Genomic DNA, 19839 nt, shown 5'->3' with positions numbered 1-19839 from the left:
ACAAAGTTTTGGAAATCCCTCCTGGTGTTGGGATCCTATTTTGCCCCAAAATTCTAACCCTGTGAGTTCAATTCAATTCAGTTGCTTTGATTTGAATATAGTAACACTGTACGACGCTGCAATATTGATTTTCCGGATTAGAAATCCTGGGTTTACAGACCATGATAATAGTAAGCTTTACTTGGAACAGCTTACATCCTGCGATGATGCCTCTTAACACCATTAAATATCAACATCTGCTTATCCCAGTCCTTCGGAAGGACTTGATAGGTGGATAAAAAATGCCAAATCCAATCTGAACATCTGGCTTGCCTGTGTGAGAAGACTGTAATTTTAGTCAAGATAAGTATTAACGAATGTCCAGCAGAGGGAGATACGACACCAAAAAAAGCATCATGAGCTCAACCCACAATTGTAGTCACATCCAGAAATGGGAGGCACCTGGATTAACAACCAGTTTCGCCCCAGCACCGAAAATGTGAGCGTGTGCGCCTTCCATGCATGCGTGCAACCTTTTGTGCATGCGCTTTGTTTGCGTGCTTGCACATATGTGCGTGGCTTAAATGCAGCTAAATAGGACAGCATAGCGCTGGGGCATAGAACCAATCCGAATCAGCTGAATCCCATCCCTGGTGACATCTCTACCTATGGAGAGGAAGAAAACAATGCATACTATTTATTAATTATTCTTTTGTTATTTAAAGATCTTTTTAAACATGATTTCCCCATTTTTCCACTCCAGTGTAGAGCAAAGAGTTAACATTCTTGGACGACTCTCAAAAGATAATTTCCTATATTCACATCTTAGATCACTTGCCTCTGAACATGAAAATTGTGTTTGCTATTACAAATAAAGAATAAGGTATATATTCAGCAAACCCCCACAGTAGTAGGGTTCAGAAATACATATTGCAGGGATGGTGGGCAGGGTGGATAAAAATCAATGATTTTTTTAAAAAAATCAAAAATATCAGATTTTTTTGATTTAAATCGGATTTTTTTGATTTAAATCGGATTTTTTTGATTTTTATTGAATTTATTTTAATAAAAAACTTTTGGGGTAAAAATCTATCGTAAGATAGTTTTCTGTTTAAGATACATAAATAATTTAGTTTATTCAGCATGAAATGGAGCTTAGTTATGTAGCATGAGGCTGTATATTCTGCAACACTGGGACTATCGGTGAGTCAACAGTGGGTCAAAGGAGTAGCAGAGATGACAGTTGCTCTTTAAAAATTCTGATTTAAATCGAGTTGATTTAAATCAAGCCTTTTTACTAGTGATTTAAATCATGATTTAAATTGTGATTTAAATCAACTTGATTTAAATCAAATCCACCCTGATGGTGGGGTAGGTTTTTGTTTTTTTTTAAAGTCAAGATGGCAACTGTGATCATGTGATTGTCCTTTTTCAGGACAGACCCAAATACGGTACAATATACACTCTTAGGCGCTTGCAACTTACAACCGGGCAGAGAGGTTTTTGGGGGTGTCTGCACTTATTGTACTCATAAGCCGAAACCAAGAAGGAAAAATATGAAGATGGATGGTGCTTTCATTATAGATTTAGATTTAGAACCCAACTTTTCAGCTGGCTGAGCATGAGCTCATTTTGTGGCGTCTGCCCCTGAGAAGAAGAATGGGATAGTGATATATTTGAGAAAAGACTTATTGGCTAAATTAATTGAGGCAGATCAACAAGGAAGATACTTGGCAATTGAGCTGTTAATAGAAGGAAAGAAAACACTTTTAATGGGGGTATACGCACCTAATCAACAACAAGAAAAGTATTACAAATTGATACATACAAAATTACTACAATGGAATTATAATTCATGCATTTGGTTGGGTGATTGGAATGGAGTAATGGATCCCAAATTGGATAAGAAGAAACTTTTGCAAACTTCTAAAAAAAGAGCGAGACTGCCCACATCTTTTTTTGATATGATGGAGGATATGGAGTTGAGAGATACCAGAACCCAACTTTTCAGCTGGCTGAGATTTGAGCTGAAGACTTTACTTTTCACATATTCCTGTTCTCCATCAGGTTTCTGGGCTGTAGGTTCCCTTGCAGGAAAATCTAAAATCAAGTAGAGATGATCTGACTGCACTACCTCTAGTGGAGTCTATGACTGTTCGCCATGGCCAACTCGCCACCGCCAACTTGCCATGGCCAACTTGCTATAGGACAACTTGCCACGGCCATCTCGGCTCACTGAGAGACAAAGAGTTACACTAATATCAAAGATATGGTGGAATAGAGTCATTAAAGAAAGGATGCAAAAAGAGAGAGAATGAAATGTGAATGTTAAAAATTAAAATAATTTTTAAATTTATTTTAAATAATTAAATAGAATTGTTAAAATTGTCCTGCGGTGAGTTTTCCCATGGCGAGTTGGCAAGTGGTCCCACAGCGAGTTGGCCATAATGAGTTGGCTGTTGCAAGTTGGCCATGGCGACTTGGCCTCAGCAAGTTGGCTGTGGCAAGTTGCCCCGTTCCCCTCTAGTGTGCCCCTTTGCTTGCAGACCAGTCTCTGAAACCCAGATACATCATCACTGCATTAGCCAAGTCTGTATCCGTGATGGATTGTGACATCACCAGGACTAGGGCTACACCATCTTCTGCTGTGTGTTCAAAGCTCTCAATTGCCTGCAAAGGCCATCAAAGCACAACTATGGTTATATTAAGTGCCTCTTTGGGAGGCCTTATGAGGCTTTGCTTCTGGAATTCAACTCAGTTTTGTCAACCCACAGGAATTTAAGTAAGAGTTGAACTGAGTCATCTGGGGATCATCTTGACCAACCTTCAGATTCCTATTCCAGTGAGATTGCTAGACAGAGAAACACAAGGTGTGTATATTTAAGAGTGAAAAGCAGAGGTGTTATGGTGAAGGCAGGGGTGGGTTTCAAAAATTTTAGCAAGGGGTTCTCTGCCAGGTTGCTGGGTGGGCGTGGCCATGGTAGGCGTGGCCTAGTCAGCCTCCGCACCACAGCGAGGGGGGGGGGTTGTCGTCCTTGAGCCTCTGGGAGGACGAAAACAGCCTCCCCAGGTTCCGGAGGCCGGAAACGGGCCCATTTCCGGCCTTCCCAAACTTCCGGTAGGCCCGTTTTTTGCCCACCCTGAGCCTCTACGTGCGCCCTGCACTTATCTGCATTCAAAATGGGCCGCATGGGGACTCCTGGGAGGGGAGGGGTGGGCGGGGCCAGCCAGGAGTGGGATTTGGGGGTTCTCTGAACTGCACAGAATCTTAGCTAGAGGTTCTCCCGAACCCCTGCGAACCCCCAACAGCCCACCCCTGGGTGAAGGAGTGGGGGAAAGGTTTGGTATTGATTTTAAAATAATTGAACTATGTTTACTGAAATATAGCACAATAAATGGCTATACCTTGATTGGTGGTCTATAAAAGCTAAGCAAGGTGCAATTTAGGTAGTGTGTGGATCAAACAGCCCTAGTAAAACCAGAGCTATAAACCATGTCCTTTGGATATCTCAGAATAACAAAATCAAACAAAGGTTATCTTTATCTTTAGTGATTTATACAGTAACATTTTAATGTATTTTTATATTGCTTCTTATGGAGTTATTCCATGCTGTGCAAAGAAAGTAAAAACCTTTCGAACGGGTTTTAAAATTACCCAAAACATGCTAAAAGTGTGGGAGGAAACCGAGAAAGGACAAAACACTTTTATCCGTAACATTTCACATGAGCTGGTTGCATTATGGGTAAGAAATAACTACACTTCCACAAAAAAATACAATTACTTGTTGTTTATAGGTACACTGTGAGTTTATGCACCGGAGACAAATTCCTTGTGTGTCCGATCACACTGGGCCAATAAATAATTCCTATTCTATTCTATTCTATTCTATTCTATTCTATTCTATTCTATTCTATTCTATTCTATTCTATTCTATTCTATTCTATTCCATTCCATTCCATTCCATTCCATTCCATTCCATTCCACTCCACTCCATTCCACTCCACTCCACTCTACTCTACTCTACTCTAGTTAGTCTAGTGTAGTCTAGTGTAGTCTAGTGTAGTCTAGTGTAGTCTAGTCTAGTCTAGCCTGAAATCTTTCTTGAAAGTATTTGGGAAAATATTAGAGGAAAAAGAAATGACTTTGCTATACAGTAAGTGTGTATTCTAGTTTCTCTGGTTGGTTGGCCACAAACCTAACCAAAGGAAATAGATGAACTGTTTGCTAATTAGTTAGCAGAAATATGCAGAAAACATGCCACCGTAGTAATGGAAGACTTTAATTACTCTGACACAAACTGGGAAACAAACTCTGCAGGGAGTGGGAGACCAGACGAGGCCCAGAGTGAACTAAGACTAGTAACTAATAAACCCCCCCAAAAAGCTGCTTTCAATATGTAAGGATAAAGAAGAAAGTCAAGGAAACAATAAGTCCACTAATGGAAGCAGATGGCCAGAAGGTGGCAGGCAGCAGGGAGAAAGCAGAACTACTCCATTCCTTCTTCGTACCTGGAAGAAATAATGAATAATGAAGAGCCTTGGTGGCGCTGCGGACTAAAGTGCTGTTAAGTAGCACTTAGCTGCCAGCTGCCTGCAATTACTGTGAGTTCAATTCTCACCAGGCTCAAGGTTGACTCAGCCTTCCATCCTTCCGAGGTAGGTAAAATGAGGACCCGGATTGGGGGGGGGCGGCAATAAGCTGACTTTGTATAAAAAAGAACACCGCTGGGGGGGGGGGGCGAAAGCCCTATTAAGCAGGTATATACAAAAGTATGAAGGCTATTGCTTAACGCATTGTAAACCGCCCTGAGTCTCTGGAGAAGGGCGGCATATAAATCGAACCAACCAACCAATCAATCAATCAATCAATAATAAATAAATAAATAAATAAATAAATCCAGCCTATCAAAAGCAGCACCGAGAAAGGTAGAGCAGGTACACATCAAAATATAGGCAAGGAAATAGTCAGAGAACAGCTATCTACTGGCAGTAAGCAATTGGCATGCATTTATAATGGCTGTAGTGTTGTGGGATCATCATTTGCACCCTTCCCAGACTTCTGACAAGGGGAAGATGGATTTGTTTAATGACCGCATGGTTCAGTTAACTGAAGAGGTTCACTTAACAATCATGGCTAGGTCATAATATCAGGCACAACTCCCTTAACAACTGCCTTGTTTAGTAATGGAAATTCTGATCTCAACTGAGGTTCTAAGTTGAAGAATTTTTTAAATAAGAAACACCAGCAAGAAGTAAATGTCCACGCATTTCCTTTATTGCTGATCACTAGTGATAAACTATGTCTAATCAATCTGGAAAATTTCCCTTGTTAAACAGGAAGGTGAGTTTAATGGCTGTGCTTAGCTCTGATTGATAATTAAATGGAGATGATCTGGAATGTCCAGTGTTTCTCAACCTTGGCAAAATGTGTGGACTTCAACTCCCATAATACCTAGATGAGCATGCTGGCTGGGGAATTCTGGAAGTCCACACCCCTGCAAGCTGTATTATTTTGTATTATTTTGTATTGTGGCTTGTGCTTTTATTATTGTGAGCCGCCCTGAGTCCATTGGGAGATAGGGCGGCATATAAGCCGAATAACATAAATAAATAAATAAATAAATAAATAAATAAATAAATAAATAAATAAATAAATAAATAAATAATAAATTAATAAATAAATAAATAAATAATAAATAATAAATAAATAAATAAACAAAAAAATAAACAAACACCAAGGTTAAAAAGCACTGCTCTAGATATAGACTGCTCTAGAGCTACAGACTAGACTGAAAACTGAAAAAAGCAGCCCAACCAACCCCCCCCCCAAAAAACCTGGCATCAGAAAATATAAGAGTATTTTTATTTATGTGGGAAGAGAAGAGAAACTCATCTTGGAGAAGCCTTTATTTCTATTATAGTAGTTTAGAATAAGGGACACGGTGGCTCAGTGCGTAAGACGCTGAGCTTGTCGATTGAAAGGTCGGCAGTTCAGCGGTTCGAATCCCTAGTGCTGCGTAACGGGGTGAGCTCCCGTTACTTGTCCCAGCTTCTGCCAACCTAGCAGTTCAAAAGCACGTCAAAAATGCAAGTAGAAAAATAGGGACCACCTTTGGTGGGAACGTAACAGCGTTCCGTGCGCCTTTGGCGTTTAGTCATGCCGGCCACATGACCACGGAGATGTCTTCGGACAGCGCTGGCTCTTCGGCTTTGAAACGGAGATGAGCACCGCCCCCTAGAGTTGGAAACGGACTAGCACATATGTGCGAGGGGAACCTTTATTTTTAGCTAGTTTAGAATATTCCAAAATACCAGTGCTGTTGAGTTTGGTCGATCTGGGATATGTAATGGAGGAGTTATGCTGGAGTTTCTCAGGGTAGAGATTTAACTGTTTCACGAGCCGCCTAATTCCATAGCCAAAAAAGGGAAAGGCTAAACACCCATTAAAACGTGGGAGATAAATTTACTAGAATTAACTGCCGTAGAAGAAGAGTTCCCAGTTCTTGTGGACAGATGGCAATTAAGTGGCTCCATGCAAACAAGCTAGAAAGATTTTGCTTTGTGTTGAGGGCTCCACCTGTTTGTCATATACGTTGCCATTGTGGTTGCCATCTTGACTTTTTTGGGGGGCCATCTGCTGTGCCCCCTCCCACTCCCTCCATGCTTGGGAACCTCTGCTGAGTTTGAGCCAAGGAGCCTGACAGATAAATATGGTCAGACCTGGTTAGATTTGATTGGGAACCCCCACAAAATTGCATGGCTTTTGACTAGACCGGAAAACAGAGGGGAGAAGGGGAGATCTTAGAAAAAGACAGTGGTGAAATTCAGCCGGTTCTATCTGGCTCGGGTGAACCAGTAGCGCCAGCGGTGGGAGGCTCCGCCCACCCGCCCGATGTCATCACGTCCCGTTTTTGACCCTCTGTGCATGTGCAGAAGGCTCTGTGCATGCGTGGAGGCGCGCATGAGTGTAGCAAGTGTACGCACACATGCTCACATTTGCGAACCGGTAGTGAAGGTAAGTAAATGTCACCCCTGGAAAAAGCCCATTATCAGAACTTCATTCTGGGCATGATAATAATACTCATGAAATGAGGAGAAGATGCAAGGAATACGGTTAGTTGCTTTTACAGCTAGTCCTTGACTTACAGCAGTTCATTTAGAGACGGTTTGAAGTTACAGGATCACTGAAAAAAAATGACTTATAACCAGTGGTGGGATTCAAATAATTTAACAACTGGTTCTCTGACCTAATGATTTCTTCCAACAACCAGTTCACCAAACTGCTCAGAAAGTTAACAACCAGTTCTCCCGAACTGATGCGAACTGGCTGAATCCCACCACTGCTTATAACCATTTTTCACACTTATGACCATTTTTCACGCTTATGACCACTGCAGCATCCTCATGGTCATGTGACCAAGATTTGGATGTTTGACAATTTGGTTCATATTTACGACGGTTGCAGTGTCCCCCAGATCACGCAAACACCTTTGGCGATCTTCAGTGCGGGAAGCCAGATTCACTTAACAACCGGGTAATTAACATCTGCAAAGATTCACTTAACAATGTTAAATTTTCCTGTTGCAGGAAAAGTCGTAAAATGGACCAAAGCTCGCTTTAACAAATGTTTCACTTAGCAACAACATAAATGTGGGGTTGAAGTATGGTTGTAAATCAAGGACTACCTGTATTGCAAATGTGGAAAAAAAAGCTCTAAGATCCCCTTCTGAAGAATCTAGGACAGTGATGGCGAATCTTTTCGGCAACGAGTGCGAAAAAGGTTGCGTGAAAAACATCGTGCACACGCACGCACTCGTCAGGGCCATGGTCCAGAAAAGCCGAACTTCTGGGTTCTAGCGTGCATGCATGCCTGACGATCAGCTGACTGGCTCACATGTGCAGGCCAGTCTTTCCCACTGCCGTGCATGCGAAGGGATCATGCTCTGGAAAAGCCGAACTTGCGGGTTCTAGTGTGCATACGCATCCGACAATCAGCTGACTGGTGCACACGCACACACTGGTTTTCAGCACTGCCGCGCATATGGACAGCTGATTGTTGCACGCTCATGTGCACCAGAAACCCGGAAGACAAACAGGCAAGGCAGCGCATGCCGGGCAACATGACTTCACGTGCCACTTTGGGCATGCGTGCCATAGGTTCGCCATCACCATCTAGGAATTAAGCCATTTGTATTTCAATGCAGGGTTTTTCAACTTTTTCTTTATCTTTTTCTGCTGCCCCATATTATTATTATTTATTTATTTATTTATTGGTTCGATTTATATGCTGCCTTTCTCCGGAGACTCAGGACGGCTTACAATGCTTTTAAGCAATAGCCTTCATACTTTTGTATATACCTGCTTAGTAGGGCTTTTTGGGCCCCCCTAAGCGGTGTTCTTTTTTATACAAAGTCAGCTTATTGCCCCCACAAACCGGGTCCTCATTTTACCTACCTCGGAAGGATGGAAGGCTGAGTCAACCTTGAGCCTGGTGAGAATTGAACTTGCAGTAATTGCAGGCAGCTGGCAGCTAAATACTACTTTAACAGTAGTTTAGTCCACTGCGCCACCAGGCCATAACCCATTTCTCAGCCTTGTTGGCTTTGGCCTCTCACACCATCATCCTTCAATCCTCACATCACTCAAGTCACGGGAAACTGGAAGAACTTCTGTCTCTTCCCCTTCCTCTGCTTCCTGGCGTTGTCAAAGCCTCTAGCAAATGGTTGTTACAGGACCAGGAAAGAGAGAACGTGGGAAGACCGATCTTACTTTCAGTGCAGCTGGAAGTGTTGGGATTTGTGTAAATATCAACGGTCCTCCCCCGCCCCCTGCCCCCCCCACAAGCAAAGTTGGACTAAAATAAATTAAAAAGACATGCAAGAATCCGGAACTTTGCTATGGAATGTACAATCGAGCCCAAAATTTATGTTGCTAAGTGAGAAATCTGTTAAGTGAGTTTTGCCCCATATTACGACTTTTCTTGCCACATTTGTTAAGTGAATCACTGCAGTTGTTAAATTAGTAACACGGCTATTAAGTGAACCTGGCTTCCCCGTCGATTTTATTGATTTATTGGTTCGATTTATATGCTGCCCTTCTCTGGAGACTCAGGGCAGCTTACAATGCGTTAAGCAATAGCCTTCATATTTCATACTTCATACTTGCTTAGTAAGGCTTTTTGCCCCCCCCCTCCCCCCGCGGTGTTCTATTTTATACAAAGTCAGCTTATTGCCCCCACAAACCGGGTCCTCATTTTACCTACCTCGGAAGGATGGAAGGCTGAGCCTGGTGAGAATTGAACTTGCAGTAATTGCAGGCAGCTGCCAGCTAAGTGCTACTTTAACAGCCCTTTAGTCCGCTGCACCACCAAGGCTCCTATATTTTGTTTGTCAGAAGGTCGCAAAAGGGAATCACATGACCCTGCAACCATCATAAATGTGAGTCAGATGCCAAGCATCTTAATTTTGATCATATGTTCCTGCGGATGCTATGAAGGTCATAAGCGTGAAAAAAAGGTCACAAGTCACTTTCCTCAGTGCCGTTGAACGGTCATTAAGCATACTGTTATAAGTTGAGGACTATCTGTATCGTAAGAGAGAATCCCAGTGTTCCAAAAGGGAGTTCTGTTGGTACTGAAATCACACAGAGACTCCAGGAACTGCAGGCAGCTGAATTACTTCCTCAAAGAACAATTAGAATTTGCCTACATTACAAGCATGCTAATGAACATTACGGCATCTGCGACTGCACAATCAAAATCCCCATATGCAACACCCATTTAAAAGGGTGGGACATAAACAACTTGTGAGCACCGCCCTGACTTTTATGACCCTCCCCACGCATTAATTTTGCTATGGTAGCTCCTATTTGGCGTCTCTCAATGGGTTGTACAGCTTGATTCCTATCGATCACTAAAAAGTGGACAGATTTTGTTAAGAGTTTGCAGCAATTCAACCAGCACACAAGTAAAGAATTCAGCAGGATTCATTTATAAAAGAAACTTCTTTATATACAATACCATACAGCAGAAGCCAGAATCAGAACTCAGAATCCAGAAGTACAGAATCAAAAATCACAGAAGCACTCATATATATACACAGATCAGTGAACCTAAGCCACGCCCAGGCTCTGAGCCGTCTGGGTCACCAAACAGTTCCCATTGGCTGACCTGTTGCCATGTCTATTCCAATTCGTGAACCTTTTATACACTGACAGATTTGATAGCAGTTGTTTTTCTTTGAGCATATGAGAATGAACTGTCATGCCAAATACTGGAAACAGTCCAGTAAAGATGACAGTTGGAAGAGAGAAATCTGGTGGCATCAGATGACCAAACTGGATGGGATTTTCACCTCCCTAGGTACAACAAACCCTTGCTGGGCCCTATCCAGGAACAAGATATTTCTGAAACAGACAAGATAACTCCCCTTTGCTCCAATGCTCTGACCAAAAGCAAAGACTGTTTCATCTTCTTTAGAGGCTAAACCTTGGAAAGCCTCTGCCATCATTTTGAAGGCATGAGACCCATCTTTCTCTTCCTCAGCTGACAACAAAGACTTAGGTTGCCGAAGTCAGGAATCACAAAGAGTTTCGAAGGTTTGAAGAACGCCCAAAGAGGGCCATGCCAACTTTACCATCTGCTTCCTCAGACAGTCTCTTCGCACTGTCTGATGATCGAGTTGGCTGAATGGGATGTGAAAACCCACCCACGATGGCTATTGCACAGTACTATAAGCAGGTTCCTGGTGAGTGGATAAATTGCATCCCTGCAGCTGCCTCCCTCAAAAATGTCAGGCTGAACTTATGGACAAGTTGAGAAGCATATGCCTGCCATCTACTAAACCAGGATTGAGTCAGGTCCTCTTGAAAAGATGGTGTCGGGCCCCCGGGTAGTTATGATGACTGAGGCACAGGCGAACCATCCCCTTAGTGAGGCATCTCTGCCAGCAGTCTGGCCATCCTCATAGGCCAACAGAAGGAGAAGCTCAGCTACGACATGCCTGCCAGCATCTGCCAGCATGTGTCTAGGAAGCTAAAAATGCTAACTAATTAAGGTGCGGGTTTACCATCCCTTCTGATGAGGGAGAGAGAGGCAGGGAAAGAGAGATAGAGGGAGGGAGGAGAGAGGGGGTGAGATGGAAAGAGAGGGGAGGGGGAGAGAGAGAAAGGGGGGGACAGGAAGGGGGACAGGGAGGGAGAGAGGGAGGAGAGGGGGTGAGAGGGAAAGGGAGGGAGAGAGAGAAAGAGAGAGGGAGACAGAGGGAGAGAGGGAGAGAGAGGGGAGGGAGAGAAAGAGAAAGGGGAGGGAGAGAGGGAGGGGGACAGGGAGGGAGAGAGGGAGGAGAGGGAGGGAGGGGGAGAGAGGGAGGGAGAGAGAGAGACAGAGAAAGGGGGTGAGAGGGAGAGAAATGGGAGGGAGAGACAGAAGGGGACAGGGAGGGAGAGAGGGAAGAGAGGGGGAGAGAGGGGGGAGAAGGGAGGGAGAGAGAAAGGGGAGGGAGAGAGGGAGGGGGACAGGGAGGGAGAGAGGGAAGAGAGGGGGAGAGAGGGGGGAGAAGGGAGGGAGAGAGAGAGAAAAAGGGGAGGGAGAGAGGGAGGGGGACAGGGAGGGAGAGAGGGAGGAGAGGGAGAGAAAGGGGAGGGAGAGACATAAGGGGACAGGGAGGGAGAGAGGGAAGAGAGGGGGGAGAGGAGGGAGAGGGAGAGAAAGGGGAGGGAGAGAGGGGAGAGAGAGGGAGGGGGAGAGAGGGAGGGAGGGAGAGAGAGAAAGGGGGTGAGAGGGAGAGAAAGGGGAAGGAGAGACAGAAGGGGACAGGGAGGGAGAGAGGGAAGAGAGGGGGGAGAGGAGGGAGAGGGAGAGAAAGGGGAGGGAGAGAGGGGAGAGAGAGGGAGGGAGGGAGAGAGAGAAAGGGGGTGAGAGGGAGAGAAAGGGGAAGGAGAGACAGAAGGGGACAGGGAGGGAGAGAGGGAAGAGAGGGGGGAGAGGAGGGAGAGGGAGAGAAAGGGGAGGGAGAGAGGGGAGAGAGAGGGAGGGAGGGAGAGAGAGAAAGGGGGAGAGAGGGAGAGGGAGGCAGAGGGAGGGGCTGTTCCCCTCCTTATCTAAATCTCATTTTTCATGGACAAACCACCCAGGCCACCCTAGGAACATCTTAGGGAAATATACAGGGACATCGTGCCATAAACAGGTTGCTCTCTTGAAACGGCCGCGGGAGGCGTGATTCTGACCGAAGTCCAAGCCAGGGGAAGGGAAAAGGTTGAGGGGACGCGGGCGTCCTCCTTGAGCTCCTGCGCGAGGGGTATTAACGCGCGCGTAGAACTTTTTGGGAGGACGCGCAAGTTTTCAAACTTTCAACTCGGGAACACCCCTGATGGAACCCAATCGGGGGGCTGCTTCTGTATACCCAGAGGGCGAGCCCGAGTTCCCGCGAAAGCCGATTCCCACGTGCACCCCCTCCTGAGTTTTTCCCACCCAGCAGTCCTGCCCTCTCACCTGATTTGCGCTTAGGAGCCAAAAGCCCCTGGAAAAGGGGGAAGAGAGCTCCGAGGCGTCCCCGTCAGAAAAACGGGGCGACATTCAGACGACGGGCGCGGAACGGGTACCGGCGCGAAGGCCTTTCCAAAGACACGTGGAGCGCAATTGTCGCCAGTTACGGTTGCTAAGCAACCGCGCGACCTCTCGGCCAATCGGGGAGCCGCTCGGCGTTGCCGGGGCTACAGCGTCTTGGCAACGCCGCATTCAGGCCGGGAAGCCGCGAAGTGCAACTTTGCAAGCGGGACGCGGGCATTCCGAGCATCTTTCTCCCGCTCGCGGTGGGAACCTCCTTAACTCTGCTCCAGCCACTTTTCGGCCCATAATGACGTCGCAGAACGGAGGAGAAGGTTGGTTTCTTCTGCGTCGGGATAAGCAGAATTTCTTTTATTTTTCTTGCAAAGAGATGCGGGAGCTTGCTTATTTATTTATTTATTTATTTACTTACTTACTTATTTATTTATTTATTTACTTACTTACTTACTTATTTATTTATTTATTTATTTACTTACTTACTTACTTACTTACTTACTTATTCATTCATTCACTCATTCACTCATTCATTTATTTATTTATTTATTTATTTATTTATTTATTTTTTATTATTATTTATTACTTATTTATTTATTTATTTACTTATTTATTTATTTACTTACTTACTTACTTACTTACTTATTCATTCATTCACTCATTCATTCATTCATTTATTTATTTATTTATTTATTTATTATTATTTATTACTTATTTATTTATTTATTTATTTACTTACTTACTTATTTATTTATTTATTTACTTACTTACTTACTTACTTACTTACTTACTTACTTACTTACTTATTCATTCATTCATTCATTTATTTATTTATTTATTTATTTTTTATTATTTATTACTTATTTATTTATTTATTTACTTACTTACTTACTTACTTATTCATTCATTCACTCATTCACTCATTCATTCATTCATTCATTTATTTATTTATTTATTTATTTATTTATTTATTTATTTATTTATTATTATTTATTACTTATTTATTTATTTGTTTCAATTTCTATACCGCCCTTCTCCAAATAGGACTCAGGGCGGTGAACAGCCAAAGTAAAAAAAAAAAAACAGGACATACAAAATTTAAAAACAGTTTAAAATAATTAAATATTTTGGCCGTAAATTAAAACAACCCAATTTAAAATCAATTTAAAATTTAACTCAAGCTTGTTGGAAGGATTAGCCCAGAAAAAAAACCAGCATTCTCGGTGCTGGCTTCCTACAACCCTCCCAGCAAGAGAGATTAGCTTGAGAAAGTAGGGTTGGTCGTCCAGCAATGCAGGTGGAACTTGATCTGGCCTTTCCGAGGCAGCAGCGCTCATTCTGCAGAGTATCAGGTTGTCTTCAAGGTACGATTGCCATGCGCTGTGTTTCCAGTTGCCTTGCGAACGGAGTTAATCTGCTTTTTGAATTTACACAACCTACATTGGCTTAAGAGGAAACAAAAAAGTCAAATGTAATAAGTAGGTAAGTAATAAGGAAATGTGCTGAACCACAAACTAACTAAAGGCAAACCAACCAACCAACCAAGGAGAACACACAAAGTTACGCAAGCAACAAACTACAGGATAGTTAGAAGTACCAACCTGTACCATCCTGTGCAAATATTCCGAGTGAGCACTTTTACATCATCGCAGATATATAGTATTTCCACTCATTGGAACAATTGCAATTTTAATCATGGCCTCGGCAAGATATACTAATTATCTATCTATCTATCTATCTATCTATCTATTTATCTACCTACCTACCTACCTACCTACCTACCTACCTACCTACCTATCATCTATCTATATTTATCTATCTATCATCTATCTCACCTATCATCTATAACTATCAATCAATCAACCAATCATCTATCTATCATCTACCTACCTACCTACCTTCCTACCATCTATCTATCTATATTTATCTATCATCTATCACCTAACATCTATATCAATCAATCATCTATCATCTATCTATCTACCTACCTACCTACCTATCATCTATCTATCTATATTTATCTATCTATCATCTATCTATCATCTATATCTATCAATCAATCAATCATCTATCTATCATCTATCTACCTACCTACCTACCTACCTATCTATATTTATCTATCATCTATCTATCATGTATCATCTATATCTATCAATCAATCATCTATATCTATCTATCTATCTATCTATCTATCTATCTATCTATCTATCTATCTACCTATCTATCTCATTCATCCACCCACCCACCCACTCATCCATCCATGGATTGAGTTCTATTTAGTTTAATAAACTAAATACATAAAACTTTTGCTGTTTCATCTTGTTCCACTGTGATATTGTATTTACCCCTTCATGTTGCTTTCTACAATATGTCCCATTTTTGAATTAAGATTCACATCTGGTCAGTTTACAATATAAGTTATTAAATAAAATAAACAGATATATAAATAATTACAAATTAAATACTGCACTTTGTGTAGATATGTGTGTGTTTGTGTATGAGAGAGAGAGAGAGATTTAGATTTGTAAGAGGCTGAAACAAAAGGTGTTTAATATATTAAAGGATGAAATAATATTTGTTTTATAAATAATTTTTATTTATACAGTAAATAATATGTATTTATTATTATATGTTAAATTTGGATGTATAGCCTTTCATAGGGGACATGGGCCCAAACAATTGTGGGGCTAGTTGGCCCCATGAGAAGTCCCCCCTACATGTATTACCCTGTTTCCCCCAAAATTATCAGACATCCCCTGATAATAAGCCCAATCGGGCTTTTGAGTGCATGCCCTAAAATAAGCCTCCCCTGAAAATAAGCCCTCCCCGAAAATATTTAAACACATGTGCAGCTGGTCCCCGCCATTTCCTCTGGTTTCCTCCACACACCCCAAAATAATAAGACCTCCCTGAAAATAAGGCCAAACGCTTATTTCGGGGTTCAAAAAAAATATAAGACAGGGTCTGATTTTCGGGGAAACACGAACTTCAAATTCCCACATTCCCCAGGCATCCATGCTGACTATTTTAACTACTTTTGAGACACTCAAAATCACTCTGCATCTGCTACTTCAGCTGGAATAATAAATTTACGTCACTTTTCTGTATATTTCCCTAAGATACTTACAAGGTAGCCTGGATGGTTTCCCATAAAAAAAAAAAAAAATGAGAGAACAGCCTGTGTTTATCTATCTTATCTTCCTCTCTCTCAGAGGTTCCTGTGGTGTGGAGTAAACTTTTATGTGGGTCGCCAAAGTTGCCACTTGAACTGATCTACCTGCACCAATGTACAATTGCAGACTGGCACCCTGGCACAAAGTTTTTTTTTTTTTTTTAAATTTGATTTATATGCCGCCCTTCTCCGGAGACTCAGGGCGGCTTACAATGCGCTAAGCAATAGCCTTCATACTTTTGTATATTTATACAAAGTCAGCTTATTGCCCCCACAAACTGGGTCCTCATTTAACCTACCTTTGAAAGGATGGAAGGCTGAGTCAACCTTGAGCCTGGCGAGATTCGAACCTGCAGTAATTGCAGGCAGCTGTGTTAATAACAGGGTGCTTTAAACCACTGTACTACCAAGTGCGTCAACCTTGGTCTCTGTCAGTTCAATTTGATGCAAACTACAACAACTTTTCTCCTTTGGAACTCTCTCTCCCTGGAAGATGTCTGTGTCTCTAAAAGGAGGTTTAAAACCACCCTGTTCCTTTTTTTTTTTACTAGCGCTGAAGTAATCCTCTACTTGTGACTGATTGCTTATTGATCATTTGTTACGACAGATTATAAAAAAAGATGGGACTTATGATCGGTTGCAAAGTTCCGAAGTATGGGCCTTTCTCCCGTCAGGTCACGCGGTGCATTTTGGTCACTCGACAATCGCCCTTCATTTATGGCCGTTTGCAGTGGCCCATAGTCATGTGACTGAGGTTTACTGTGGCATTCACTTAACAGCCGCTGAAAAAAAAGATCATAAAATCCGGTCCAGTCATGTGGTGACCCGCTTTATGACCTCACAACTTATGACTGAGAAATTGTGGACTCAGTTATGGTCGTAACTTGAAGACTTCTTGTAATGGCTTTCATCTTGAGTGGCTTGCTTAATTTTCTCTAGTTGTGTTAGGAAATGGTAATTTACTAACTTGTTGGGTTGGCAATATATAAAACCTCAATATAACTTTAAGACTGTATTGCTGTATTTTTTTAAAAAAATTTGATTTATATGCCGCCCTTCTCCGGAGACTCAGGGCGGCTTACAATGCGCTAAGCAATAGCCTTCATTATTTTGTATATTTATACAAAGTCAGCTTATTGCCCCCACAAACTGGGTCCTCAATTTACCTACCTTAGAGAGGATGGAAGGCTGAGTCAACCTTGAGCCTGGCGAGATTCGAACCTTGTATTGCATCATACTGTGTCCTGATTGGTTAGCTTTGTAGCCAAGGTCCTTAAGAGAGCGCTTGAAACATGGTTAGTTTCTCTTTGCTACTCTCTGCTACTCTCTCTGCTACTTTTTGCTGAACGTTACTGATCGTTACTGCTATTTGTTACTGTTTGCAACTGTTTATTATGTATGACTACAACGACTGGTAAGAAGACTTTGTTATTGGAATATCCCTGGACTATTGTTTTACTATCTACTGCTTTATCTGTGTATGACCTGGACTGTTTATTGGACTGTGCCTTATTACTATTTCCTAAAAGTAAACACAACTCAGTGTATCTGTGTGTTGGCTATGATTATTTGCAACTGCTCTCAGTCGCTTTCATGTGCACACCCTTGCTACTCTAGGGTTGCTAATTCCTCAACAAGTTGGTTTTTCCAGCTTTCCCTCATTGCATTGTGCCACCTAGGCTCCTGAGCAACTACCGTATTTTTCGGAGTATAAGACGCTCCGGAGTATAAGACGCACCTTATTTTTAGGGGAGGAAAATAAGAAGAAAAAAAAATTCTGCTTGAGAGGCTCTCCATTTGAGAAGCTGCTCCAAAAGCTTCGTTTGCAAAGGCAGCCTCTCTTTTGGAGGCTGTTTGAGAGGCTGGCAGGTGGGCGGGGCTACATTCAGTGTATAAGATGCATCTAAATTTTCACCCTCTTTTAGGGTGGGGGGGGAAGTGCATCTTATACTCTGAAAAATACGGTAACTAACAGAGGCTTCTTTTTTGTTCAACCTCTTTCTTTGTCCTCCCTTATTTCTTGCAGGAATGATGTCCAGAGTGGTGAATGCATGTGATTTCAAGACTTTATGCCCTCAGTCCCATGGGATTGTCTTCAATGCCAGAGTCCAATCCAACTCATCAGGGCGATCGTCCACACGGAGTAGCAGCAGCAGCAGCAAGAGCAGCAGTGAAAGCTCTGTCCAATCTGACTCAAGTAAGGACCTTCTTGATCAGTGTTTCTCAACCTTGGAAGCTTGAAGATGGGTGGACTTCAACTCCCAGAATTCCCCCAGCCAGCGCTGCTGGCTGGGGGATTCTGGGAGTTGAAGTCCACCCATCTTCAAGCTTCCAAGGTTGAGAAACACTGTTCTTGATGGCTCTGTTCCAAATTTCAGGCATAAACAGGCAAAAGATTTCAGACCGAACCTTCCCCTGTTGGAGAAAGCATTTGCAACCAGCAATGGTTATGCCTTGGAGCAGTGGTTCCAGGGGTGCTATTCAGTGGTGGGTTTCAAAAAATTTTACTACCGGTTCTGTGGGTGTGGCTTGGTGGGCATGGCATGGCTTGGTGGGCGTGGCAGGGGAAGGTTACTGCAAAATCCCCATTTCCTCCCGATCAGCTGGGACTTGGGAGGCAGAGAATAGATGGGGGTGGGGCCAGTCAGAATTTTTACTACCGGTTCAAGGAACTACTCAAAATTTCCGCTACCGGTTCTCCAGAATTGGTCAGAACCTGCTGAAACCCACCTCTGGTGCTATTCAGCAGGTTCTGACAGGTTCTGGAGAACCAGTAGCGGAAAATTTGAGTAGTTTGGAGAACCGGCAAATACCACCTCTGGCTGGCCTCAGAGTGGTGTGGGAATGGAGATTTTGCAATATCTTTCTCCTGGAGTGGGGAGGGAATGGGGATTTTGCAGTATCCTTCCCCTGCCATGCCCACCAAGCCACACCCACCAAGCCACACCATGCCCCCAGAACCAGTAGTAAAAAAAATTCAATTCCACCACTGAGTGATTCTCAACCTTTTCTTCACCATCGAACCCCCTTTTCTGGCCACAGATCCCCAAAACTTAAGATTTAAATCACAACATTCCATAAACCTTCTCCATAAGAATCATAATCACAAACCTTTGTGGACTCCCTGTGGCGACATCATGCCCCCCCCCAAGGAGTCTATGGACCCCAGGTTGAGAACCGCTGCCTTAGGGAAATGGCTGAAACGGACATAGTGAAGTTGAGTGATGCTTTTATGAGGCCTAGTCACTTTGGCACAAAACATCGTACAACCTTCAGTTTTCAAAAGCTCATCTCTAGGCAAAAGATTGCAAAAAGTAGTGAGTGAAGGAAGATACCGGTGGCATCGCATCTGTTAATGTACCTTACCCCACATCAACAATCCAGTCTCAAAATGAAAATTAACTCTTCATTTATAAATAAACTCTATATATTTGTTCACAATAGTTTTCTTTATATTCCTGCAAACAAGTAGTCTTTGAATTACTACTGGTCTTTACAGTTACAATGGACTTCAAAAAAACCTACCATAGTTTTTGGAGTATAAGAGCACCCGAGTATAAGATGCACCTTAGTTTTTGGGGAGGAAAATAAAAAAAAAGCTGATTGGCAGGTGGATGAGCCTCCTGGAATACCCCCAATCAGCTGTTCTCAGAGGTGAATTTTAGCAATAGGTTCCTTGGTTGTGAGCTCTGTGCCTTGCTTTTTTTTCTGCCTCTGAAACTTCTGAAACTCTGTTTCAGGAAAAACTTTTTTTCCTGCCTCTGAAAGCCTCCGAAACAGAGCTTCAGAAAAAAAGCCTCTGAAGCTCTGTTTGGGGGCCTCTTTTCTGAAGCTTCTTTTCTGATGCTTTTTTCAGCCTCTGAAACCTCAGTTTGAGAAGATGGGTGGGGCTACATTTGGAGTATAAGATGCACATGATTTTCACCCTCTTTTTTGGGGGGGAAAGGTGCGTCTTATACTCAAAAAAATATGGTACTTACCACCTATCCCCAAAGTTATCACTGCCCCCTGATGGTCACATGATCACATTTCAAGTGTTTGGCCACCAGCTTGCATTTACAACTGGTTGCAGTGTCCCACGGTCACTGGCAGAAAATGGCAAAAAATGACCATTTGGTATCCTGAATTT

General features: G+C 42.8%; 1 protein-coding gene across 4 annotated transcripts in view; it reads left to right on the top strand.

Annotated features, from left to right (window-relative positions):
* The first annotated feature begins 2588 nt into the window (after positions 1-2588).
* The window catches only part of EFCAB6 (EF-hand calcium binding domain 6), a 157401-nt gene continuing 140150 nt past the window's right edge, over positions 2589-19839 (top strand). The window contains exons 1-2 of one of the 4 annotated variants that reach the window (XM_034442018.3): positions 2589-2849; positions 17737-17907. In XM_034442018.3, the coding sequence (XP_034297909.2) occupies positions 17739-17907 (169 nt within the window). In that variant the 5' untranslated portion in view covers positions 2589-2849; positions 17737-17738. Of the gene's footprint in view, positions 2850-12716; positions 12859-17736; positions 17908-19839 lie in introns of those variants that run through there. The other 3 variants (XM_087873287.1, XM_034442017.3, XM_034442019.3) reach the window with 3 other exon arrangements.

The sequence above is a fragment of the Pantherophis guttatus genome, chromosome 7 (assembly GCF_059756535.1).
Source record: "Pantherophis guttatus breed Tessera chromosome 7, ASM5975653v1, whole genome shotgun sequence".
In the NCBI taxonomy this organism is placed as follows: Eukaryota; Metazoa; Chordata; class Lepidosauria; order Squamata; family Colubridae; genus Pantherophis; species Pantherophis guttatus.
The sequence above is the reverse complement of the archived record's forward strand: the minus strand, read 5'-3'. Positions and strand labels throughout refer to the sequence as shown.